Source organism: Tamandua tetradactyla, chromosome 2 (assembly GCF_023851605.1).
Source record: "Tamandua tetradactyla isolate mTamTet1 chromosome 2, mTamTet1.pri, whole genome shotgun sequence".
Taxonomy (NCBI): Eukaryota; Metazoa; Chordata; class Mammalia; order Pilosa; family Myrmecophagidae; genus Tamandua; species Tamandua tetradactyla.
The window spans coordinates 205,742,924-205,768,141 of NC_135328.1; the positions used below are offsets into that span (position 1 = coordinate 205,742,924).

Consider the following 25,218-nt stretch of genomic DNA (forward strand, 5'->3'; position numbering starts at 1 on the left):
TCACTGCGGCAAGACACTTCCGGACCAGAAGGTGGGAACCCCGTCTGGGCGGGGTCAAAGGCGCTCGGTCTTGTTGGTTGGCCGCGGTTGCAGAGCTGTCTCGCTAGGATTGAGTCTTTACCGTGGGAGAGGCGGAGCCTCACTCCCTGTCCGCCAATAAAGTTCAGCGATTTTTCCTCCAACTAGGCACTTCCGGCGTTGCTCCTTACCCTTCACTGCCAAAGCAGCGGCTCTAGGCCTCGACCTATCACGATCACTTCCGGGTTGTACTCCACGACCGCGAGACACGATTGGGCGGCCAGAGAGAGGGCATTTCCGGTCTCCAGGTACTGGGTGTTGTGCCGGACAGAGGAAGATGGAGCCTGGCTCCGCGGCGCGTTCATGGTCCTGCTCGTGGCTGCTTCTGCTCTTGATTGGCGCGGTGTGCGCCAGCGGCCCCCGCACCTTAGTGCTGCTGGACAACCTCAATGTGCGGGAGACGCATTCGCTTTTCTTCCGGAGTCTGAAGAGTGAGACCCGGGTCCGAGCGGGCGATGTGTGAGGGAGGGTCTGGGGTTGGAAAGGCTCCCGAGCCCAAGAGCATCGGCCACGGTTCCTCCCCGTCGGTTTCCGCGAGCGGGCCGTCCTGGCCTGGCCTCCCGCCTGTGTGTGAGTGCGCGCGCGCGCGGCGTGTCGTGACCTCTTCAGCGGGAATTTTCTTTGCGTCCCGTCTGCCTCAGCCACCTGTTTTCTTCTCGTCCAGGCCGGGGCTTTGAACTCACATTCAAGACCGCTGATGACCCCAGCCTGTCCCTCATTAAGTACGGAGAGTTCCTCTATGACAATCTCATCATTTTTTCCCCCTCTGTAGAAGGTAAGGACTGCGCCTCCAGGTCCGGGATTCGACGCCCGGGACTTCTCGACCCCTTTCTGCGGTTCCGCGGCATGGTAACCAGAATGGGTTACCAGCCGTGAGCACTGCAGCTAGCAGGGAAAAGGAAAATGTTCATTTTTAACCTGGTGCCCTGCTGCTTTGCTCTGTTGGGAGTTTTCTCCATGAAGGACTCGATAGAAAAGATGGAGCCCTCCCTGGTTGGATTTGCTTGTTTAGAAAGAGAAAATGCATGTTATAAATACGTATTGCTGTAAAGAGGCAGTGTGGCAGTTGAGCTTAAGAATTCAAATAGATTTGTAGTCCCAGGCTGAAAAATAACCATAACGATTATCCAGTCCAGCCTCCCCTGTAACACTGCGTGGGGATAGGTCCAGCTCCTAGCACAGGGCTGACATTTAATAAGTCTTTGATATTTGTTGACCAGAATAAACATCTTCAGATTATTGGATTTATGCTTCTATATTCCTGTGTTAGACAGCTTACTGTCTTATGAGACATTCCATTCCACCACTTCGTCCTCAACACCATTCTATTAAGTTCTTTCTTATGTTTACTGAAAGTTGTCTCCTATTTTTTTATTTTATTTTGGGAGAAGGGTGAATAGGAAATGGATTTCACTTCCCTGGGCCTTATTAGACTAAGAATTATTCTATAATTAGAATAAGAGTGAATTAGATTTATTGTCTAATGTTTATTTTGTTTAGAAACATAGCCTGCAAAGTAATTATAGCCTATTCAGTTATTTTTTACTCCAGACTAAATAGCCCCAGGTCCTGTGGCCATTTCTCTTTTGTCCTGCTTTTTTGTGAGCATCCTAGTCATTCCTTTTATTTGCTTCAGTTTACCTTTTTCTCAAAGGATTTAAGCTGTTCTTGTCTGCGTTAAAACAGGAGCGCTATCTCCTTTCAGTCCTTGATGCTTAAGAAATCTTTTGCTTCATTGGTAGCTGCTTTATTCTTTTTAGTTCATATGAGACTGCATTCAGCAAGGGTAGTTGGGTGGATGTGATTCCAGATTGTACTGGGTAGGTGAAATGGAGCCTTCAGCTGATTAATGGGCGTTTATCCAGTTTCTGCTGTGTTTAGAGTTCTCAGGTAGGTACTGAACAGTGGACTGGGTGAGACATTAAGGGCAGAGAGCCTGCCCTTGAGTAGTCTTGTCTTTGCGGAAATAAAAATAAAGACACGAAATGAATTACCAGATACTTTGTTGGGATGTGCAAGACATAGAGAAGTTTGCTTTTGCAGATGGATCTGGAGCTTGCTGAGAAGGAAAGAAACCCTGGGTTAGATGGTTTGGGAGAAGGTTGAGAGAGGCTATTGGTGGGGAGATATTTCAGAGAGCCTAAAACAGTGTTTCCCAAATGTTAGTCAATTCTGTACCTCCTTTTTGATTTTTTCATATTCCATATCACCTGTTCTAATAATTACATAATATTTTGCTTCAAATCGACTTTTTAAAAATTAAAATAAACATTTTAAAAGGAAATCAATAATGAACCCAGTATTGCCACTGAAAATGGAAACCCAGTATCACTTGATAGAAGTAGAATATATGAAAATAGATAGAATAAATAAAAGCTAAATACTGTGGTTAAATTCTACAGATACAGTTGCCTGCTGAAGGCTTGGAGCCTGAGGCTTTCTCCCAAAATATGAGATCAGCAGGTGTTAGAGATGTACTGAAACTAGTGTCAAACTAAGACATTTTCTTTGATGGAGAAAGCTTGAAAAATAATTGGGAATGCAATAACTTTCCCAGAGATTCAGTGTTATTTAAAACCCTGCTCCTATATTACTAATGTCCTTTTTTGTGCCCCCAGTGACTTGGGAAACCCTTTTGCAGGAAATCCTCTCTTGGGCAGTCCTGGGAAGAAGGCTTTCATCTATTGAGAGTCCCTGGTAGAGGTCTGGGCCCTGCTTTGAGCACCCTTCCATGGCATCGTGATTACCTTTAACCCTCTCAGGTGTGAGGAGGCTGGCTGGCTTCCCTCTCCATGTGTTCGTACATTCCTTGCTGTTTTAGTTTGTAAAACCATCAGAATGTGATATACCAGAACTGGAATGGCTTTTAAAAAGGTGACTTTAATAACACATTTAAAGTTCTAAGCCTATAAAAATATCCAAATTAAGGCACCAACAAGAGGTTACCTTCATGCAAGAAAGGCTGATGGGTCTAGAAGACCTCTTTCAGCTGGGAAGTCACGTGGCTGGCAGCTGCTGATCCCTTGCTCCTGGGCGCCATTGCCTTTAGCCTCTGTTCCTGTAGGGGTTCCTCATTTTGCTTCTCCAGAGCTGGCTTTCATCTCTTGGCTTCCATTGACTCTCTCCAGGTTCTGGCTTGCTTAATATCTCATGATGACGTCTGCTGGGCCCCAAGCATCTCCAGACATCTGTGTCTCTGTTCTCTAAGTGTTGGCATCTGAGTCAGCTCTGTTCTGAAGTTTCTGTAGGCTCTTTTGTTTCTGGTGGCTCTAAAGTTTTTTCCAAAATGGTTCCGTTTGAAAAGTCTCCAGAAAGCAACCCCACCTTGAATGGCTGGAGATCCATCTCCATGTAAACCACAATTGGGTGGGTCACATCTCCATGGAAACAAAAAAGATCCCACTCAGCAATACTGAATGAGGATTAAAGGACATGGCTTTTCTGGGGCACATAATAGCGGCAAACTGACACACTTGCCGTCTCAGGACCAGGAGGCTCCAAGTTGTATGCAGTAATGGCTGCCGAGACAGGACCATTAGCACAATCTCTATACAAGGTAGAAACCAGATCCCTGCTTTAGAGAAAAGGAAACATACTCAGAAAGACCCCAGCTGTCTTCATTTCAGAGCCTGTGTTCCTTCCGTTGTACCAGGGTTTCTCAACAGCAGCACTGTGGACACTTTGGACTAGATAATTTTCTGTTGTGGGGGTTGTCCTGTGGACTGTAGGATGTTAGCAGCATCCCTGGCCTCTAACCACTAGATGCCAATAGCCACCCTCTCCCCACAGTGTGACAGCTAGAGATATCTCCATACACCACCAAATGTCCTCTGGGGGGCAGAATGCCTCTCATGGAGAACCCTGCGTTATACCAGATAGCCACTCTTGAGTTTTCTAAGACTACCTGGTATCTCTTAGGGGAGTAGATAGGTGGATTTCTAAATGTGGTGTGAGATAAAGAACCCCTGATGCAAGTTGTTCTACGTCTGATGATAATGGTAAGGCATTTCCTGGGGGGTTATTTTTCTTGAAAATTATTCCTCAGAAAGAGAGCTGTTTTCATTTTCAGATCTTTACAGAGTCATAGTGTGGATTCATATCCAGCTGCCTAGTCGGCAGGTTTCTGCATCCAGTCCCAGTAAATGGCGCTCCCATTCTTCCTGTTGTTCAGGCCAGACATCCTTGATGCCTTTCATTTTTTCTTACTCCACATCCAATCCGGTAGCAAGTCCTGCCAGCTTTCCCTTCCGGGTATATCCAGAATTCCACCCCTTCTCCCCTCCACAGCTACTGCTTAGGGCCAGTCACCATGGTTTCCTGCCTGGATTATTATGGTAGCTTTCTAAACCACTGTTCACTCTGCTTCTACCCTCATCACCCTCTCTACCCAATGGCCAAAGTCATCCTTGTAAAATATAAATTAAACCATGGCTCTGTCCTGCTCAGAATCCCCCAGTGGCTCATCACGGCCAGTAAGCCCTCCATGAACGTCCCTCCTTGCTTCAACCCTGGCCTCACACACTGCTACTTGCCACTTCTCTCTCTCCACTTGAGCCCCACTTGCCTTCTTGCTGGGCAGCATGTTCACCCCCTGTGGGGACTTGCACCTATCCTCTATGCCAGGAATGCTCTTACCCCACATACTGCCCGACTCACTCTCACACCTTCTCAGATGTCACTTACCAGAAGCCTTCCCTGACCAACGTTTGTATAATACACCCCTCTCCATTGTCCCATTTATTTACCTTCTCAACACATAATAAATAATTACTCATTTAGTTATTTAATAAATTACTGAGCACTCCCCCCATTACTTTATGTTGAACATTAGAGGACATGCTGGGGAAGACTCTTGAGCTGAAAAAATCCCACGGTGTTTTTTGGGATGCTTATGGCAGTCACCTGACGAAATCGATTGACCAGTATGAGCTCATGACTACAAATGTTAGAAATTAATGAGTCTTTTTGGTTATCACTTTAAAATAAGCAGTATACTAAGTGGTTCTGTTATGGATATCATAGATATAAATCTATAGGACTAATAGAAAAATCAACTCTATGAATGTCGGACTCAGAAATGCTCTTTCTCAAACAACTTAGAAGTGAAGTTGATGAACTCTGGAAAACTGTTACGTGACCTAATGGTGATGCTAGTGGTGTCAAAAATAGTGATGTCAAAGATGCAAGCAGTGAATTTGAATAAAATTGTTTAATGAAATGTCAGTGTGACAGTGCAGCATTTCTAAGTGAACATAATCTATATCACTAATTTGATAAATATAATTAGATGTTTGACTAATTCATCTACATTAATTGCTATCAAAGTAATGGTAAATGTTGCTCTTGTTTTGGGCCTCTGGAGGGCGCTATTCTGTGGTTGCTTGTGGTGGGTCTGCAGTTCCCTCAAATGTCAGGAACAGTGAGGACACCTTCTGGGTCACTGTGTTTGGTGCCTTCTTTCAGATTTTGGGGGCAACATCAATGTGGAAACCATCAGTGCCTTTATTGACGGTGGAGGCAGTGTCCTGGTAGCTGCCAGCTCAGACATTGGTAAGTCTGATGTGGGAAGTTCTGGTGTTTTCCACCATTTCTCATGGGCACTTGGAGAGCTTGACAGATGGAAGCTGCAGTTAGTGCTCTCTAGGCAGGCCTTGGAGGGACTCAGGCAGGGAGCTGCCAAGCCAGCTGGTCCCTCTTGTGCTTCCCCATAACCGGAGGCAGTGAGGTGTGGTCCTGTAAAGGGCTGGGATCTCTGCTTGGTTGGTTGGTTGGTTGGTCTAGTTTTGGGTTTTGGTGGCTCTTCCCCTTACAAGAAGGCAGCAAGTAGGGGGAGGCTAATTAGACAGATCCCAAGGCCTTTGATAGATTTATTTCTTTTGCTTTTTACTTTGGATATTTTCAAGATATTCAGAAGTAGGAGAATAGCATACTGAACCCCTGTGACCTATTACCCAGCCCCTTAAAGGACCACATTCGATAATTAGCCACACTTGGACAATTTTATATCAATTTTTAAAAGCATATTCCTTCTAATGAGGTGGGTTTCTTGCTGGGGCGATAGTGAGGAGGAAAAAACCTTGTAAGTCCAGACTTACTGGGACAAGTCTTCCTGAGGTAATGACCTTGCTTGAAGGGGCTTTTGTAGTAGAACAAGGGTCATTTTGTGTTTGTGGAGAGAGGGGGCCAGGTTGTTGTTTTTATTTTGTCAATTCAGATTCTAATCCTTGTTAGTGAAATACTGTGCTGCTGTCCAGGGGCTGAGCCAGGGACTGAGCCCAGCCTGTCGGAGCTGCAGGGCTCTGGGATTGATGGTTAGAGTGAGACTCAAGGATGCCAGATCAGGTTACCCTGCTTGGTCCAGGTCTCCCATAAGGGCTCAGCCAAACATCTCTTGGGTCTATACAGGTGACCCTCTTCGAGAGCTGGGCAGTGAGTGCGGGATCGAGTTTGATGAGGAGAAAACGGCTGTCATTGACCACCACAACTATGACATTTCAGACCTTGGCCAGGTAATCAGGCCTACTCTTTCACTTTCTGGCGCCAGGCACATGCAGCAGAGGTCTACTTATCCCAGAGACCAAGAGAGAGCAAGAGGGACTCCCTGGCTCAGGGGAAACTTTTCTTGACCACCTGTCTTTCCCTCTGCTCTTTGCAGCATACACTCATTGTGGCGGACACAGAGAACTTGCTGAAGGCTCCAACCATTGTGGGGAAATCATCTCTAAATCCCATCCTCTTCCGAGGTGTTGGGTAAGTGACCAGGGAGAGAGGCCAGCAGAAACCTAGGGGAAGAATGGTTACTTTCTTGAAGAAATCCTCCCAAACCTGTGATTATTTTGGAGCATTCCCTTCCCAAGAGGATGGGGATGAGATTAATTTATGACATTAAGAGTCAAACTCCATTGTTACAGCAAGAAAAGTGCCTCAGTGCTTGGTTCTTAAGAAAGCAGGGCTTAACCTGGGAAGAAATGGCCTTCAGGGACTCCATATCCTTTGGGCTAAGCTGTGGGGTCAAGTTTGGGCTGTTCTCTTCTCCTTTAACAGGATGGTGGCTGATCCTGACAATCCTCTGGTACTGGACATCCTGACAGGCTCTTCCACCTCCTATTCCTTTTTTCCGGATAAACCAATCACCCAGGTGAGAGGCCTTTGTAGCCTTTAAGTCTCCAACTCCTGGACTCAGTAGCAAACTACTTTATTTGAAAATGAGAGCAGAGCAGGAAAGCACACTTGGGTGAAGCAGATGAAATGAAAAGTTGGTAGGAAAAGAAGTAGGCAGGAGCCATCTCAACTTCCTCTTTCCTCTCTTAGGCGGGGCTTAGGTAAAGGTGGTTAGGTCTGGCCTGCTGTCCTCCTGCTTCAGAGGCCAGTTGCTTTCCTTTACGCTGGTGCTCCTTGGATGACAACCTCACTTTGTTCCCAGTATCCCCATGCAGTGGGGAAGAACACCCTCCTCATTGCTGGGCTCCAGGCCAGGAACAACGCCCGGGTCATCTTCAGCGGCTCCCTCGACTTCTTTAGTGATGCCTTCTTCAACTCAGCAGTGCAGAAGGCCACACCTGGCTCCCAGAGGTAGATTAAGGAGGCTTCAGGGCACGTGGTGCAGGTGGTGGGGTCAGTGCCTATGGGGAGGAAGGAGCCTTTTATCTCAGTGTCAGAGGCTAAGTATCTTCAAGTGCTTTAAAGTTATTTGAAGACTTTACTTTGCTTCTCCATTGCTGATGTTGGCCCTCCAAACTTTGTAAAGAATACCATTCTGTCATTCTTTTTAGAAATGTGAATATTTATTGTGATGGTAACACCAGGGCAACACCACCCCATACTTCCCCCATTTCCTCCATGTTCCCTTTGGCTTAAAGGCAGAGATGAGCTTAGTGCATTTCATCCTGGGGGACAGTGAGTGAGTCGTCTTGCTGATTAGACACTATGGGAGGGAATTTGGTTCTGGGCTGCAGGCCCTCGTTTTCCCCTTTTGCAGGTATTCCCAGACAGGCAACTATGAGCTAGCTGTGGCCCTGTCTCGTTGGGTGTTCAAGGAGGAGGGCGTCCTCCGCGTGGGGCCTGTGTCCCATCATCGGGTGGGCGAGACAGCTCCACCCAATGCCTACACTGTCACCGACCTAGTGGTAAGAGCTTTTTGGAGTAGGAGGACACTGCAGTTTCAGCTCAATTGCTTCAGCTGAGCCCAATGAGCATTTATTAAACACTTCTGTGTTGGGCTTAAGGGCATAAATAAGGATGAATGGGTTCACCTCTGCCCCTAAGAAAGTTAGCTTAGATGCAGAGCCTGGCACACAAACCATATTCTGACAGGATACCTTCTTTTGAAGAGCTATAGGTGTTGCCATAGGAGTGCAGACATGGGTGGGGCTTCACTGAAATGATCTCTGCCCAGATATTGGAGTCACAAGAGAAGCAGCATTTGAGTTGGGTCTTGAGGATGAATTTGTCAGGCAAGGAAAGTGGGGAAAAAGCAAGAGAGCTGTATATATGGAAGCAGAGATGCTTGAAAGTGCTCGGCATATTCTGGGAGTGGGGAGTGGTTTGGGTCCAGGTTTTGATGGGCCACGCTAAGGAGTTTGGGCCTGTGAAAAAAGATAGATGCTGAGTTATGTAAGTTTCTCTTCCCAAGGAGTATCCTCAGCTCCCGTTCAGGGATAGGTGGTAGGGTCCTCACAGGTTTCCACAGCTCGTGGGAGTTCCTGCTGTTTTCCTGGGGTGGGAATTAAGTGCCACTCTGAGGTGAAAGCACTCATCCAGTCTCTGGCCACCCTGTTATCTCAGGAATACAGCATTGTGATTGAACAGCTCTCAGATGGCAGATGGGTCCCTTTTGATGGTGATGACATTCAGCTGGAGTTTTTCCGCATTGATCCTTTTGTGAGGACCTTCTTGAAGAAGAAAGGTAAATGTAATTCTTGCAAGAAGATGCTGCAGGAAGACAGTCTCATCTCTTTGCTTGCTCTCGAGGCCCAACAGGAAGGCACCCTGGGAACCCCCTTCTAGTCATCTGTGTTTGTTCTTCCTCAGGTGGCAAATACAGTGTCCAGTTCAAGTTGCCTGATGTGTACGGTGTGTTCCAGTTTAAAGTGGACTACAACCGGCTGGGCTACACGCACTTGTACTCCTCTACTCAGGTAAGCACAGGGGGTCAGTCCCCTTTCACCAGCCACGGTTGTCCGCCTGGACTCCTCGGTGACCCGACTGCCACCTCTGTCCTGTTGCAGGTGTCGGTGAGGCCTCTCCAGCACACACAGTACGAGCGCTTCATCCCCTCAGCCTACCCCTACTATGCCAGTGCCTTTTCCATGATGGCAGGGCTCTTCATCTTCAGCCTCGTCTTCTTACACATGAAGGAGAAGGAGAAGTCAGACTGAGGGGCCGGGGCCCCAGGACTCCTTTAGCATGGGAGGAGAGTTTTTAGTAGGTGGGTTTTTTTTAAAGCCGTGGGAAAATGGCACAGCCTTACCTCAGTGGGAGATGTAGGATTGAGTACCAAGGCGGGGTGGGGGGGGGTGGGGGGGTGGGGGTGGTGGTAAGGATTCTTATGTAAATTTTTCCCCTTTGAATTGCTGTGTGGCATTTTTCATGTGTATAGTCACCTTCATTTCTAAAATAAAGAGAAACATCACCCTCAAACTTCATCTGGCTCCTGTTGTGTTTTGCTAATGGTGGGGATGCTGTTCAGGAATGACTGGATACAAAATAGTAAGTGGCTTCTAATTTTGCCCAAGACTGGACTCTATTTTCTTTAGCTATGAAATGATAGAGTAGCCTAGCTTCTTAAGGGATATAGTAGGATTAATAATGCACGAAGTGGGGGCACTGCTAAAATGGTAGATCTAAGATCACAGTGCTTGAATTAATAATAAAATTATAGAATTATTTGTTTGAAAATAACCTTAAGTATATGTTCACCTTACTTTAGGCAATGACTCTGTCCCTGAAAAGCATGTAAGTGTAGAGGTTTGAAGCTGTATGTACCCCAGAAAAATATGTTCTTAAATTTAATCCATTCCCGTGGGTATGAACCCATTGTAAGTAGGATGTTTTGATGAGATCACTTCAGTTAAGGTGTGACCTGCCTCATTCAGGATGGATATGAATCCTATTACTGGAATCCTTTATAAATGGAATGAATACAGAGAGACTGAGACACAGAAGCAAGAAGCTGAAAGCAATGAAACCTGGAACAGAAGGGAGAGACCAGCAGATGCGGCCATGTGCTTTACCATGTGACAGGAGTCAAGGATCACTGGCAGCTGGTCTTTAGGAAGAAAACAGGGCCTTGATTTGGACATTTCCTCAGCCTTAAAACTAAGCTAGTAAATTCTCATTGTTCAAGCCAGCTCATCTCATGGTATTTGCAGGGGCTGCCTAGGAAACTAAAAACATAAAAGTATGTGAAATCCTGTACCCACTGTTGGCATGTGCCCATGAAATCTTCTGGTCTTTGGGGTGTAATAAGAATCACTTCTAAAACCAAAATCACATATTCAGTTCTAGGCACACAGGATAGTTCAAGGCACACACAGTTGTAAATTTGCATTTAATTCTTCACAATTCCTATAAGACATATTAGTCAAAAGGAAGATCAAGCTTAAAACCACACTGTTGACTTCTATTTCATCAATTATTATCACTGTGCTAGATTCAATTCAGTAGTCAGAGACGCTCTTTAGAAATACTTTCTCAAAAACACCCCCACGTCCAATGTGTAACTTCAGTGTGAAGGGAGGCTCCCTACTTCTCAGGCCATACTTAGATGTTTGCTGCAGCTGGGGGCTGCTCCTTTCAAGTGAGTGACAATCCATGCTGGGGCTGATGTCACAGTAAGACTCTGCCAGCAGCCGCTACCTCAGCCTGGATCCTCAAAATGTGGGACTCAAGAGTCACCCTCCTCTGCCCAACCTTCTCTAATGGAGCGGCTCAGCCATTACAGTTAACTTTCCAGAGTTCTGTGGAACTCTGGGGTTTAGAATTGGGTCTGCAATTACACCTGAGTAAATCTTCTCACCTGGCACAGAGAACTCATTCCTTTGGATTTGTCCACAGAGATACCGATCACTTTTTTTTTCCCAGAGTTAGATCTTCTGAATTCATCTAGAATAAGGGTTGGCAAACAAGCCAGTTTTAAAACCATGGTTTTCATGGTTTTAAATAGTTCAAACAAACAAACAAAAGAGTATTTGTGACCCATTAAATTCAGATGTCAGTATCCGTAAGTGAAGTTTTATTGGAACACTACACTAGTTCATTTACATGTTTCAGGCTGCCTTTATGCTATATTAAGAGCTGAGTAGTTGTGACTGCCTGCAGAATTTACTACCTGGCCCTCTACAGAATAAAGTTTGCCAACTACTGATTTAGACCAATTTGATTTTACAGGTAAAGGAACTTTAGTCCACAGAAGTTATATGATTCATCCAAAATCACCCAGCTTGAATTAGTAGCTATAGACCGTGAACTTTGACTCCAGATGTTCCTTCCACACTTGCCAAGCCAGAAGTCCTCTCTTTGGCTGACCAGCCCTTCCTGTGCCATCTTTTCTCCTGCCTCCCTCCTTCCTGCACCTCAGAGTTCCCTCCCTTTGCATTTAGATATCATCATGACACAAATGCTTTTAAGTTCCTTTAGTAATTCACTACCTACTTGCAGAGTGGGGTTGCCCTCCAGGAGTAGAGGAGAAGAGCTGCCTGGCAAAGGGTTTCACACTCTAGGTTAGCCAGAAACAACATCTTCATTTTTGTTTCCACGCAGCTCTTATGTGTAAGTCTGTCCGCCAACAAAGTGGCAGCTGATTGTTGGAGGAGCCAGCCAATCATCTTGTCTAATTTCAGATTCTTCAGGGCTAGAATATGTTCACCCCAGAGGCTTAAATGAAGTACATTGGCAGCTACTCGGGCAGATGGTCTCTGAAATAGGAAGGGAAGGTGAAGCTGAAAACACCTATAATAAAGGCTATGCCCACAACCCATTCTGTTAACAGACTGTCATTGCAAGGTCTCATATTATCTGACCCCAATCAAATTCTTCCTTTACACTTACCTCTCCTACTGGTACCCTTCACTAAACTGACAAATATTGGCTGTTCTCTCCCCATACCTCTGGCTTTTCTCATGTACCCATCTGCATGGGGGCCATCTGCATCATTTGGAACTTCCTTGCTCATCATGGTAGGTTCACTTGCCTCCTGTGCACGTGCACTGCCTGGCCCCTAATGCTAAGTCAGGTAGTTGTCTCTCATTCCTCACTCACTGGGAGTGGTTATTTTAACAGACTTTCATGCAACAGCTACCAGCATCAAGATAACATGCTATGTGCAGTAAGAAGGAAGTGCTGAGTGCTAAAACGGTAATTTGAACCCAGGTCTCTCTGTGCTTTTTCCACTAAGCAGGCCACTGGCACTTGACCACCACCACTTCAATGATGGTTTCAAATATAGTAGCCTTTAAATTCCTTTTTATTAGTTTAAAAATGTCCAGATCTGCTCTCAGGAGATGTTTTCCTGTCTGTCTGACTAGATCTAAGCTGTTTCCACAAGCTACATCTACATTAAACATTTTTCAAAAGTACATCCTTTTTCTTCTGACTGTAAGCAACCAAAAAGCCAAGATGAGTTGAATTTTTGGGATTCTGACTAGTGATTTAGTGGCTAGAGCCCCTACTCCTATTTAAACTAAAATATATTATGTGTTCTACTGAAATTGGCCTTTAAGCCAGAGGCTCTGTAGGTCACTGAAAGGCTTGTCCCAACCTGACCTTCCCCCTGGAACATGAACTGAGATTTCCAGCCACACAACGCCTGCAGAACCTGACAGCTAGAAGAGCAGCCTCACCTTGCTGGCTTCTCGCTGGAGCAGTGACCTCACCAGCTGTCTTGCATCTGAAGGCACTGAGTCAGGCAGTGTAGGCAGCTGGGCCTCTTGGTAACCACGGCTTTCAAGGTGGGTTGTGCCCTGGCCGTAAAAGGGATTGGAGAGCCCAAAGATTTCATACGCGATTGCTCCCACTGCCCAGGCATCTGCTTTGCTGTAGTCAATCACTGACCTGGGGCCAGGACAGGCTGTGGATACCTGTTCAGAAAGCAATGGGAGGTCAGTCATGCCGGCATTTCTAATCTAAACACCATCTTGCACATCACCTGATTCACGTGCTCATCTGAACTCCATCCTCAGGGGCCCAGAATGTGAATTAGTTATGGCTCAGATGCAGAAGAATCTGCTCAGGCTGCCTAGTGTATGCTCACAAAACTTGCCTCTCCTGGGAACATTAGGGAGATCCAGATGAAAGCAAAGTGGCAGGGAAGGGATCTGTGTCAGATTATGAGTCAGAAAAGATGGAGGTATTGAATAAGTAATGAGGTATCACATTTCATTCTATCGTGTAATGAGAATCACATGGAAAAATGTCATCTGATGATGGATGACACACTCAGTGGGACTCACCTCAGGAGCCATCAGGCAGCTGTTTCCACCCAGATCTACATACCAGCTGGTGAAGGGCAATTGCAGGCCAATGCTCTCATCAGCCAGGCAGCAGCCAAAGTCTGTGATCACCAACCAGGGGCAGCCATCTGGAAAAGGAAGCCGCAGAGATCAACAACTGATGCTCCTGCCACCTCCTTCCCTCTTAGAGGTCCTCCTATGTCTCTATTAAATCTGTCATCAAGACATGGGTGAAAAGGACTATCAGGGATTCAGTGTTGGCCCAGGAGGGCCAGCTACATGACTATGGAAGTGCCGCCAAGAAATCAAAGCCCCCCAGGCAAGAAACTGATAAAAGATTTAGCTCAATTTAAATCATTTTCTGGTAGTTGGAGCCATCCCAAGACCAAAGGATCTGCTCATGATGCGCTCCTCAGATGGTGCTTGGTTCAATGACCTCTAAGAGCCCTTTCACTCTACAAGTCTTTGATACAAACTTGAAACCCCTAATTCCAAACCTAAGAAACAGATACACAGGGAATTAGTTACTTATAAAAGGAGTCACACACAGTTCCTTTCAAAAATCAGTTTCTCCAGTAATTTAATTGCATTCTTTTTTTAAAAATTTTTTTTACATAGGCAGGCACTGGGACTCAAACCTGGGTCTCCAGCATGGCAGGCGAGAACTCTGCCTGCTAAGCCACCGTGACAGGCACTAATTGCATTCTTAATTATGTTAAGTCTTCTAGTTCAATTTTTATCAGATGAATCTACTATATCCCCAAATGGCCATACAGCTTTTACTTGAATGCTTAGAGTGATGCAGAACTCCTTGTTTCCAAAAACTGATTTTACACTTGGACAGCTTTCACTGTTTGAAAATTCTTTAAATGAGCTAAAGTTTACCATCCTTTCTACTTTATTAAAGAAAACTTCCACCACTGAGATTTTTGTTCTGTAAGTAGGCAACAGAAAGCCATTTGAGAGCTGTGAACTATCACCTCACAAATCCGACTGAGAGAACGGAAGCTTCCATTTTGAAAGATGTTGCTCATGTACTGCATCCAGAGCTAAATTAAGATGCAGTGACCTGTAATAGTACGTAAAGCCCACAAAAGACCTGAAGAGTCCTAAATGTTTCCAGACCTAAACTCTATTGCACCCAGGATAGCTCTGAGGCTGCAGCAGGGCACTCACCTGCATCCAGCTCCACGAGGATATTGTCAGATTTTAAGTCTCTGTGGGCAATGCCCTGCTGAACTAGATGATCCACGCCTTCCAGTAACTGCAAGGTCATCATGGTGGCCAGGTGGGGGCTTGGAGTCTTCATGTGAAGGTACTGGCGCAGGGTACAGGGATAGCTGCAGGAGAGGAGGACAGGGCCTCTGGCTATCACATATCAACCATCCTGCCACCTTTTTCCCTACTAGGATGATGACCTTTCCTCTTCTTCCTGGAGCTCCTCCTCTCCCCCAAAGCATCCTTTCTCTTCCTACCCTCCCACCATCCTGAAATTAAGAAGAGCTGGGCTCCAGATATTGGAAGTAACTGTACAAATACCCATTTTTTTCAAACATCCATTACAATAATGTTAAGGGTGAGGAGGAAAACCACGTGTATGTTGAAAATAGATAAGTCATTGCGAAGGAGTGATAGTCAAATATGCCAAAATTACTAGGGTAAAATTAAGGACTGTATGTTGTGGCTGAAGATGAGATTTTGTTTTCAAGAAAAATGATGTTCAAGAGAAAATGCTCTCTACGGCTGATGCACTCCCACTGTGTGGTATTATTTCCCGGAGTGTGATGAGCGTCTTCTCAGAAACCCCATGCTAAGGTACCCATGTGAGAGGTGGGAGTGGGGGAACCAGCTCCCACTCTAATGATGAAGCAGCTCCAGTGCCCTGCCAAACCCCACCACTTACTTCTTCATAACAAGGAAAAGTGTCCGTCCATGGCCTAGGCCAGTGGGGTGGAGGTGTGGAGGCAGCACATCAGGGTAGTCAGCGAGGGCACCCGGCAGCAGTGGCACTGATGAGGTGAAGGCACGGAGAACCCGGATGATGTTGGGGTGAGGGACTAGTTGCTTGAGACTGCCCTTGGATTTTCTATTCAGTCAAGTGGGGTAAACATGAGTTCAGTATCAGATACAACAGATGGATGGATAGATAATCTAAAGCCACAATAAAACTGACTATGGTAGGTTCAGGTGTCAACTTGGCCAGGCGAACATGCCTAGTTCTATTGCTGTGGCCATGAGCCAATGGTACGTGAACCTCATCTGTTGCTCGTTACACCTGCAATCGGCTAGGAGACGTGCCTGCTGCAATGAATGATGTTTGATTTAATCAGATGGTGCTTAAATGAGAGACTCAACGTAGCACAGCAAAAGCAGCTCAGCACTTGCAGCTCAGCCCAGGCCTTTGGAGATGCAGAAAGGAATCACCCCGGGGAAAGTTGTTGGAACCCAGAGGCCTGGAGAGAAGGCCAGCAGAGATTGCCCTGTGCCTTCCCACGTAAGAAAGAACCTCAGTTGAAAGTTAGCTGCCTTTCCTCTGAAGAACTGTACGTTAACTAAAATAAATTCCCTTTTATTGAAAGCCAGTCCATCTCTGGTGTGTTACATTCCAGCAGCTAGCAAACTAGAACACTGACATTCACTGATTCACTCATTTCTTTATCAAATACTTATAGTTCCTGGTTGTCATTGTCAGGTTCATGTGTCAACTTGGCCAGGCGGTGGTACCCATTTGTCTGGTTGGGCAAGTACTGGCCTGCCTGTTATGATGAGGACATTTTATAGAATTAAATCATGATCATGTCAGCTATATCCACAGCTGATTCCATTTGTAATCAGCCAAGGGGAGTGTCTTCTGCAATGAGTAATATTTAATCTAATCAATGGAAGGCTTTCAAGGAGGATTCAGAAGAGACAGGCTCTCTTCCTGCTTTGGCCAGCGCGCCTCTCCTGTGGAGTTCGTCCAGACCCTCCACTGAGGTCATCAGCTTCACAGCCTGCCCTACAGATTTTGGACTCTACATTCCCAGTTACATGAGACACTTTTATAAATTTTCTACCTATGGATATATCCTGTTGATTCTGTTTCTCTAGAAAACCCTAAATAATACAACAGGTATTAAAGTGAGCATAAGTGGCCTTTCTGCCATGAGCTGCTCACCTGCTCTTTCCCCTCCTAAGAATACCTCTTCTCCCCCTCCTTTGCCTGGGTAATGCCTATTCGTCCTTCAAATGCAGCATAAACTGCCCCTTCCACTGAGCACCTTTCTGAATGACCCCCATACCCACAACCTGGGCTTCCTCGGTGCCCTGAGCTCATGCAGTCCTAGCCGCTGTCACTCAGTGCTGCTCTGGACTTTCTGGCTGCTCTGCCATATGGGAAACTTCTGGAGAAGAGACCATTTTAAAAAAAAACATCTCTAATACAAGCTGCAAGCATTTAGATCAGTGCTTGGCACAGCAGGTGTACTGTAACTTTTAGTGGGACGCATGTCACTTTCTTGGGGGGGCGTGCAGAGTTCAGGTGGGACCGCTAGGTGGTGCTCCACCTGTGTGTTCTCTGTGACTCAGTCCTCACCATTCCAATGAGGAGCAAAGAAATCAGGTCAATTTTCCAACATACTGAATCGGGCATTTGTAGATGGCCTTCTCTCCCCAACTCCAATGTGAAGCTACCATCTGCATCATCAGATGGAGTCAGGTGATCTGCAGTCTTTCTCAAGCTAGATAACCCACCACCCGACAATCCCCGATTAACTGCGTGATTCAGCAAACATCTCTATGTGTGTCAGTCATTGTGCCGAGGACACAGATAACTATTTTGCTGTCAAATAAGTCATGGTCAGTCTGTGGGCAGATGGACCAGAGGAGCTTACCTGTAAGTGACTGCTCCATACTCCCCAGCCAAGGCCACTCGACTGGCTGGAACTAGCTCCTGACTCATCGCATTAAAGATGGCCTCACTGGAAGAGCCGGCCTGGAACAGATGTATAATGAGCCCACAGTTATGCAGACCCAAGCAGGGGAGCAAGTTCCAAGATATGAGAGTAGGGAGGTGACTAGGATCCCTGTGATCTGGAGGGGGGACTGAAGGGTGAGTTTGGAGGAAAGGGGCATGGCTCCTCCTCTCCAGTGAGGCAGGTCTTATGAAGCAGAGGGGATGGTGGCGACTGCAGACCTAGAAGGAACTGACTGGCCATGACTGACAGGTTAGAAATCAATGGTTTAGGTCTGAGCTACTCAAAGTGTGGTCACAGAGCAGCAGATCACCTGGGAACCTGTTAGAAATGCTGACTCCCAGGCCCCATCCTAGACGTACTGAATCAGACTCGGCCTTTTAGCCTGATCCCCAGGTGATTCGCGGACATGTTAAAATCTGAGACACAAGGTGACAGACTTTCTTGCTAAGAGGGTAAATATACCTAATTATAAATGCCCTGCTGTGGAGAATTTGGGTCTTTTCCTATCTACCTTTTGTCCTATCTATCTTTCAGTAGGAAGAGCCCATCAGGTCCACTAAGATTGGTACTTTGTGAAATGCCTACTTTAAAGATGAAAGCCTCATCCTTACCGAGATGTTCCACATCATCTTGATGGCAAAGGGAAAGGCAGAGGCCTGTGGAGCTCTTGCTTCATTTTCCCCTTGTGGAATGCTATCCTGGCCTCTCCCTGTAAGGAGCCCGATGCTCTTTGCCACCTCCAGGTTCTGAGGCACTGAGGGCATGGCAGCTTCATACACAGCAGCACTGCAGCCCTTGCCAATGGACTGCCCGATAAGATACTCCTCCAGCCGGAAGCCCTGCCAGTGTCTACAGTCCAGTGGGTCAGGCAGCTGCTTATTTTTCTGGGTAAAAATTGCCTGTGAGGAACAAAGAATGCACAGTGAGCCAGGGAGCCTATAGTAAGGCTCAAGGAAAGAAAGGGAAATGAGAAAGAGGTATGGCGAGGCAGTCTTTACTGCCAAGGTCAAGCCCAATAAAAAAACATCCAGATTGAGTTTGACTGCCCCTCCTGGGCTCAGGAAGGAAAAAGAAAAGAAAAGGTTCCTGACTTTCTTTGATTATTCAGAATAATTTTTCTCAAACTCTGTCACTTCATTGCAATCAGAGACTAAACATTGCATATTAGTTAAGAGACCAGAACTTCCAAATTCCTTTGCTGCCTGTCTCTCTCCCCACACAACTATGGTGATTGATTACAGCAAGAACTCTCTCTGCAAAGACAGTTACCAGGAGCTGTGATTGGGCAGGAGCATACGATAAACGGTCAAACCCTTCACTTGTTAGTGACCTCAGGTTGATTTTGCACGCAAGGAGGTGAAATCAGGAGCATCTCTAGAGATGTATGAAGTCCTGTCTTGTCTCTCCTCTCAGGAAGCTGATAGGCCCACTCCGCTTGGAAAGGAAACAAAAGTACCAGAGTGCTGACAAAAACAGGTTGGAAGTGCAGGCATGGTGGGGCTGGGGGGCCCGGGAGAAAGAGCCCGCCTGCCTGAAAACAGGGTCTTGCCTACTTTCGGCAGTGGTAACAGCATTTCTCCGGTCACCCAGGCTCCACCTTGCTCCTCAAATCCTGTCTGATCTGCTGATCCCTTTCTTTCCAATCCCACGGCTTGTCACCCACGTGCTCCAGGATCACAGCATTGTAGACCCCCAAGGGCAGCAATCTAACCGGGACCCATCTCTAGGCTCCCCCCAACTCCAACTTCCTTCTCTGGCCTGAACCAGCTTAAACCACACTGCTCCCACAGGCTTCGGATCAAAAGCCTAGCCAACTCTCCCACAAGGAGATAGCTTCGCCCAACTGGTCTGTGTGCTGTGTACTGACCTTCCCTGTGCCTCTCTGACCCTTTGTTCATTCTTCTCCTTCCTTCTATTTCTACTCTACTGCTCGGCCTGGCTCATCCCTACTCATCCACCGAGTCCGAGCCCAAGGACCTCCTCCCTCATAACTGCCCCCCACGACCCAAGGCCACAGTAACCTCTTCTTCTGGGGAAAGAGGTTTCCTAAAGTACTTAGTAGCTATAAACTAATATACAGTGCGTTATAACTTCTAACTTCTACAAAAAAATGAAAGTCTATCTTGCCTTGTCAACTAATTTATACACTCCCTGGAGTGGAAGCAACATTTTATAGATAATCCTTTATCAACCTTGATTTTGAGAGTTAATATATATTTTTTAACTTTTTTTTTTAAATAATTATAGACTCATGGGAAGTTGCAAAAAAATAGTAGTGTTCTGTGGAAACTTTTCTGAACAGTGCCATTTCATATAGCTGTAGTACAATAGCAAAACCAGGAAGCTGACTTTGGTACACTATTGTTGACTAGAAACTTTATTCAGTTGTCACCTTTTTTTTCACCTACATTGATTCATTTGGGTGTGTGCAGCTCTGTGCAGGTTTATCCCATGTACATATTCAAGTAATGACAACCACGGTCAAGATACAGAACTGTTTCATCCCTGCAACTCTCCTGCAATTACAGTGCTCGCTACCCCCATCTCTGTCCTCTAGCAACCACTCATCATTCTCCATCTCTATGGTTTTATCATTTCATGAATATTATATAAATGAGATCACACAACATGAAACCTTTTAAGATGGGCTATTTTCAAAGTACATGAGTGTCGCTGAGGTTTGTGTAAGTTATGACATATATCAGTAGTTGACTCCATATGACAATAACTTCTCATACTTCACCCTCTATGTCCTAAATTTTTAATTAGTTGCCAATTAATTTCACATTTAAATTATTGTCCTGTAGGATTCCATTGTATGGATACACCTGAGTTTGTTTAGCTTTTTCCCTTTGAAGGACATTTGGCTATTTCCTCTATTTTGCTATTATGAGTTACGCTGCTATGAAGATTCCTGTACAAGTTTTTTGGTAAATGCCCAAGAGTGCAACGACTGGGTTGTATGGTTAGTATATGTTTAGCTTTGTAAGAAATTGCCAAACTATTTTCCAGAGTGGCTGTACCATTTTATATTCTCAACAGTAGCGTGTAAGGGATCCAGTTTTTCTGCATCCTCCCTGGCATTTGGAATTATCACTATTTTTAATTTTAGCTGTTCTAATAAGTATAAAGTGATATCTTGTGGTTTTAAATTACATTTCCTTAATGGCTAGCAATTTTGCATGTCTTTTCATGTGCTCATTTGGCATCTCTTCTTGGTGAAATGTCTTTCGTGTCTTTTGCCTATTTTATAAGTGAATTGTTAGTTTTCTTGCATGTCTTCATCTAAACGGAGCAGCCACTATTCTACTCTAGTCTGATACTATATGGATTTAAACACTAGAGTGCCACCTCTTGTGATTTTTTTCAGAAGTCAAACATCTCACTTTTTTTTTAATGTGAAATTAATTGGCAACTAATTAAAAATTTAGGACATAGGAGGGTGAAGTATGAGAAGAGGGCATGTGCTGAGTCATCTAAAAAAAAAAGCCCCTCTAGTTTTAAGCAGGACTTCTGCCAGTTAAGCCTGGTTGAAGGCAAGGACAGGGGACAAGTCCAGATGTCATCTGACAACCCAAAATGGCCAGAGCGCAAACATGAGGCAATCTAGTGGTGAGAAATTAGAACTGGACTGGAAACCAGGAAACGTGGGAAATACCCCTAGGTCCTTAGCCAGCTCTGTGTCCTTGGGTAAGTCACGTCACCTTCCCCCCATCTCAGCCCTAACCTGTGAACACAGGCTGAACTAAATCAGTCAGTGGCTCCAACTCCCAGGAAGCAGATTCAGTAAAAACAGAGGTTCTGGACTATTTTAAGCATTTAAAAAGCCTGAAAAACCCTGTGTATCCAATCACCCACAGTAACTCTACACAGGTTAACTAAAACTTTAGGTCTGATGTTTCCTCCTGCTGTTCATTGGTGGTTTCAAGGCTATCACTGACAGTGGAAGCCTGGATCAGTGGTAAAGGGCACAGGCTTTGGAATCTGACTCTGAGCCCTTTATTAATTGGGTGACTATGAGTAAGTTACTGCACTCTCTGAATACATCTCCTCATTCATAAATTGGGCCTGGCAACTACCTCAAGGGATGGGAGTTAGATTTAGTTGTCATTAAATGTTAGAATACATATTGCTTGAAGAAGGGAAAAACAGTAAAATAAAAGTGAGTTGCTGATAGGCTGAGCCCCCAATCTTGGGGGTTGTTCATATGAAACTTAATCCCACCAAGCATAGGTCAAGCCTACTTAAAATTAGGCCTAAGAGTCACCCCCAAGAGAATCTCTTCTGTTGCTCAGATGTGGCCTCTCTCTCCAGCCAGCACAACAAGCAAACTCACCACCCTCCCCTGTCTATGTGGGACAGGACTCCCAGGGGTGTGGACCTTCCTGGCAAGGAGGGACAGAAATCCTAGAATGAGCTGAGACTCAGCATCAAGGGATTGAGAAAACCTTCTCGACTGAAAGGGGGAAGAGAGAAATGAGACTAAATAAAGTGTCAATGGCTGAGAGATTTCAAACAGAGTCGAGAGGTTATCCTGGAGGTTATTCTTATGCATTAAATAGATATCACCTTTTTAGTTAAGGTATAACAGATGCTGGAGGGAACTGCCTGAAACTGGAAAGCTGTGTTCCAGTAGCCATGCTTCTTGAAGATAATTGTATAATGATATAGCTTTTGCAACTCTTGTGTCCGATGCTTCTTTTATCTACCTTATGGACAGATGACTAAAACATATGGATTAAAAATAAATAATAGGGGGAACAAATGTTAAAATAAATTAAAAAAAAAAAGTGAGTTGCTGGCTCCATCCGTATCAGTTGATCAATAATGCGAAAATGAGACTTAATTGGTGATTTCCAAGGCATTTTCGGCTGGGATAATGGTAGATCTAGGCCCTCGGTCCAAAGAAGACAGATCGCCCTGACCCCTCCCGCTCCAGCTCGGGACCGGCTCTCCGGCCCCACCCCCTTCCTGACCCCGCCCACGCAAGCCACGCCCCCACCCGCAGGGCCGAGTGGCTCCGGGCGCCGCCTGCGGCCACGCTCACCTGGATCTCCTGACAGGCCGAAGCCGCCCTCCGGCTCTCCGCCTGCTTCTCCTCGATGAGGCCCAGCCCCAGCCCGAAGGCCAGGAAGACGGCCCGGCCGCAAGGGCCCGCGCCACCCCGAGCCCGCAGCACGAGCTGCCGCTGCACTCGCGCCGCCAGCCCGGCCACCGACTGGCGGAAGAAGCGGTAGCGGTCGGGGAGCCGGAGCCCGAGCCTGCGCGGCTCCGCGCCCGATCCAGCGGTCCGGCCCCGGCGCTCTCGCCCGCCCCGGCCCGCCGCCGGGCCGGGCCGCTCGGTTCGCCCCCAGCCGTAGGCCGGGCCTGGCTTGGCCGTGAAGCGCAGCAGCAGCGCTCGACCCAGCTGAAGGCCCCGTCCCAACGCCTGTCGCACCGCCATGGCGGCGCCGCGACCCCGTCCCGGGATGCCGGTCACAACAATAACAAACCCCCGGGACGGCCCTCTGCGCAGGCGCGAGTGGGGCCGGCTGGGGCGGGGGGCGGTTCCCCGCCTCGGCGCGCGGGGGCGCTGTGCGCGCAGCAGCCCGCCAGTGTTTCTCGGCCTTTGGCAGACCAGGCCCAGGGTAGGGGCTGGTTGTGTGTCCAGGCACAACCTCCCGGTGAACGTCGCTGGTCCTGGGCAAATCGAGAAATTGGGAAAGGAAACGAATATTTATTATTTATTGCCAGCCATCGTGCGAGGCCCTTTACATATGTTAATTTATTTAATCTTCCCTTCACCAGCCTTATTTTATAGATAAGAGAACTAAGCCATAGAAGGGGCAGTGGCGTTCGAGGTCATGAGTTGGGATTAAAATATACGTGGGGGGAAAATACATATACATCTATAATATATGTTGGCCTGACCTGTGTCCTTGCCTTCCCCAATGCTTTTCCGCTCCTACAGAGGCACAGCTCCTATCTTTTTCATCTACGCCTCCCTACTTCTCCACTACTCCCCATTATTTTAAAACATGTCCCAGACATCATATTATTTCATTAGTAAATACTTCTGCATCTGTCTCTGAGTTAAGAACTCCTTTTAATTTTTGGAGCGTTTTTTTTATTAAAGAAGTTGAAAAATCGGGCATAAAATGCAGAGTTCCCATATTACACCCCCCTCTCATCATTAACACCTTGCGTTACTGTGGTACCTTTGTTATGATTCAAGAAAGAACATTTTTGTAACTGTGCTATTAACTATAGTCTATCATTTACAATAGGGTTCGCTGTGGATACAGTCCTATATTTTTAAAATAATTTTATTCTGTTACCATATATAACCTAACATTTACCCTTTTAACCACCTTCAAATTATGTAAATATATATTTCAGTGCTGTTATGTTCACAGTGTTGTGTTACTATGACACCATCCATTACCAAAACATTTCCATCAAGGTACCCTATACATGTCTGTCCACTGCCCTGATTTCAATTCTTTTGGGTATATACCTAGGATGAGATTGCCAGGTCATCTGGTAATTCCATACTTAACTTTCTGAGGAACCACCAAACTGTCTTTCACAGTGACTTCACCATTTTACATTCCCACCAGCACTGAATGAATGTTCCTGTTTCTCCACACCCTCTCCAACACTTGTAATTTTCCACTTTTTAAATAATAGCCATTCTAGTGGCTGTGAAATGGTATCTAGTTGTAGTTTTGATTTGCATTTCCCTAGCAGCTGATGATATAGAGCTTTTTTTTTTCATGTGCTTTTTGGCCATTTATCTAAAGAAAGAAGTCAATATGGTGCGATTCCATTACATGAAGTTCAGTGGTAGACAAAATCTATGGTGTTGGAAGCCAGGACAGTGGTTGTCTTTGGGATGGTAGTTACTAGAAGGGACACAAGCTGGCTTAGGGGAGAACTGGTGATGTTCTCTTTCTTGATGTTCCGTTCTCTTTTTTTTTTGACTTTTAAAAAGGAGAATTTAATGAGTTGTTAGTTTACAGTTCTAAGGCCAAGAAAATGTCCCAATTAAAACAAGTCTATAAAAATGTCCAATCAAAGGCATCCATCCAGGGAAAGATACTTTGGTTCAAGAAGGCTGTTGAAGTTCAGGGTTTCTCTCTCATGTGAGAAGGCACATGGCAAACACAGGGTTTCTCTCTCTCAGCTGGAAGGGCACATGGCGAACACAGTGTCATCTGCTAGCTTTCTCTCCTGGCTTCCAGTTTCATGAAGCTCCCTGGGAGGCGTTTTCCTTCTTCATCTCCAAAGGTCGCTGGCTCATGGACTCTCTGCTTCGTGGTGATGTGCCATTCTCTGCTCTCTCCAAATCTCCTTCATTCTCCAAAATGTTTCCTCTTTTATAGGACTCCAGAAACTTATCAAGACCCATGCAAATGGGTGGAAACACACCTTCACCTAGTCCAGTTTAACAACCACTCTTGATTAAATCACATCTCCAGGGAGATGATCTAATTACAGATTCAAACGTACAGTATTGAATAGGGATTATTCTGCCTTTACAAAATGGGATTTAGATTAAAACATGACTTTTCTAGGGGACATATATCCTTTCAAACCAGCACATTTCACCCTCTGGACCCTAAAAAAGACATATTTTTCCCATATACAAAATACATTAATTCCCTCACAATATCGGAGGACCTTCAACCATTTCAGTAGCAATTCAAATGAAATGCAAAGTTAGAGACTGTATCAAAGTTAGTTACAGGCATGGT

At 45.8% G+C, this 25,218-nt stretch overlaps 2 protein-coding genes across 3 annotated transcripts; one reads left to right on the forward strand and one right to left on the reverse strand.

Moving 5' to 3' along the window:
- Nucleotides 1-286: 286 nt before the first annotated feature.
- DDOST (dolichyl-diphosphooligosaccharide--protein glycosyltransferase non-catalytic subunit) lies at nt 287-9,722 on the forward strand. The gene is made up of 11 exons (XM_077151014.1): nt 287-509; nt 743-853; nt 5,542-5,628; nt 6,484-6,587; nt 6,734-6,828; nt 7,123-7,216; nt 7,502-7,650; nt 8,057-8,204; nt 8,863-8,983; nt 9,109-9,215; nt 9,306-9,722. The coding sequence occupies exons 1-11, from the start codon at nt 356-358 to the stop codon at nt 9,453-9,455; spliced, it is 1,320 nt and encodes a 439-aa protein (XP_077007129.1). The 5' UTR covers nt 287-355; the 3' UTR covers nt 9,456-9,722.
- On the reverse strand, nt 7,679-22,994 carry PINK1 (PTEN induced kinase 1). 2 transcript variants are annotated; one of them, XM_077151012.1, is made up of 9 exons: nt 22,530-22,994; nt 18,094-18,381; nt 17,399-17,499; nt 15,430-15,612; nt 14,703-14,866; nt 13,527-13,654; nt 12,918-13,154; nt 11,731-11,993; nt 7,679-7,700 (listed from the first exon to the last, which is right to left on the reverse strand). In XM_077151012.1, the coding sequence occupies exons 1-9, from the start codon at nt 22,923-22,925 to the stop codon at nt 7,694-7,696; spliced, it is 1,767 nt and encodes a 588-aa protein (XP_077007127.1). In that variant the 5' UTR covers nt 22,926-22,994; the 3' UTR covers nt 7,679-7,693. The 2 variants fall into 2 exon arrangements, with proteins under 2 accessions (XP_077007127.1, XP_077007128.1); XM_077151013.1 differs by lacking the exon at nt 7,679-7,700 and adding an exon at nt 10,611-11,181.
- Between the last annotated feature and the right edge of the window lie 2,224 nt (nt 22,995-25,218).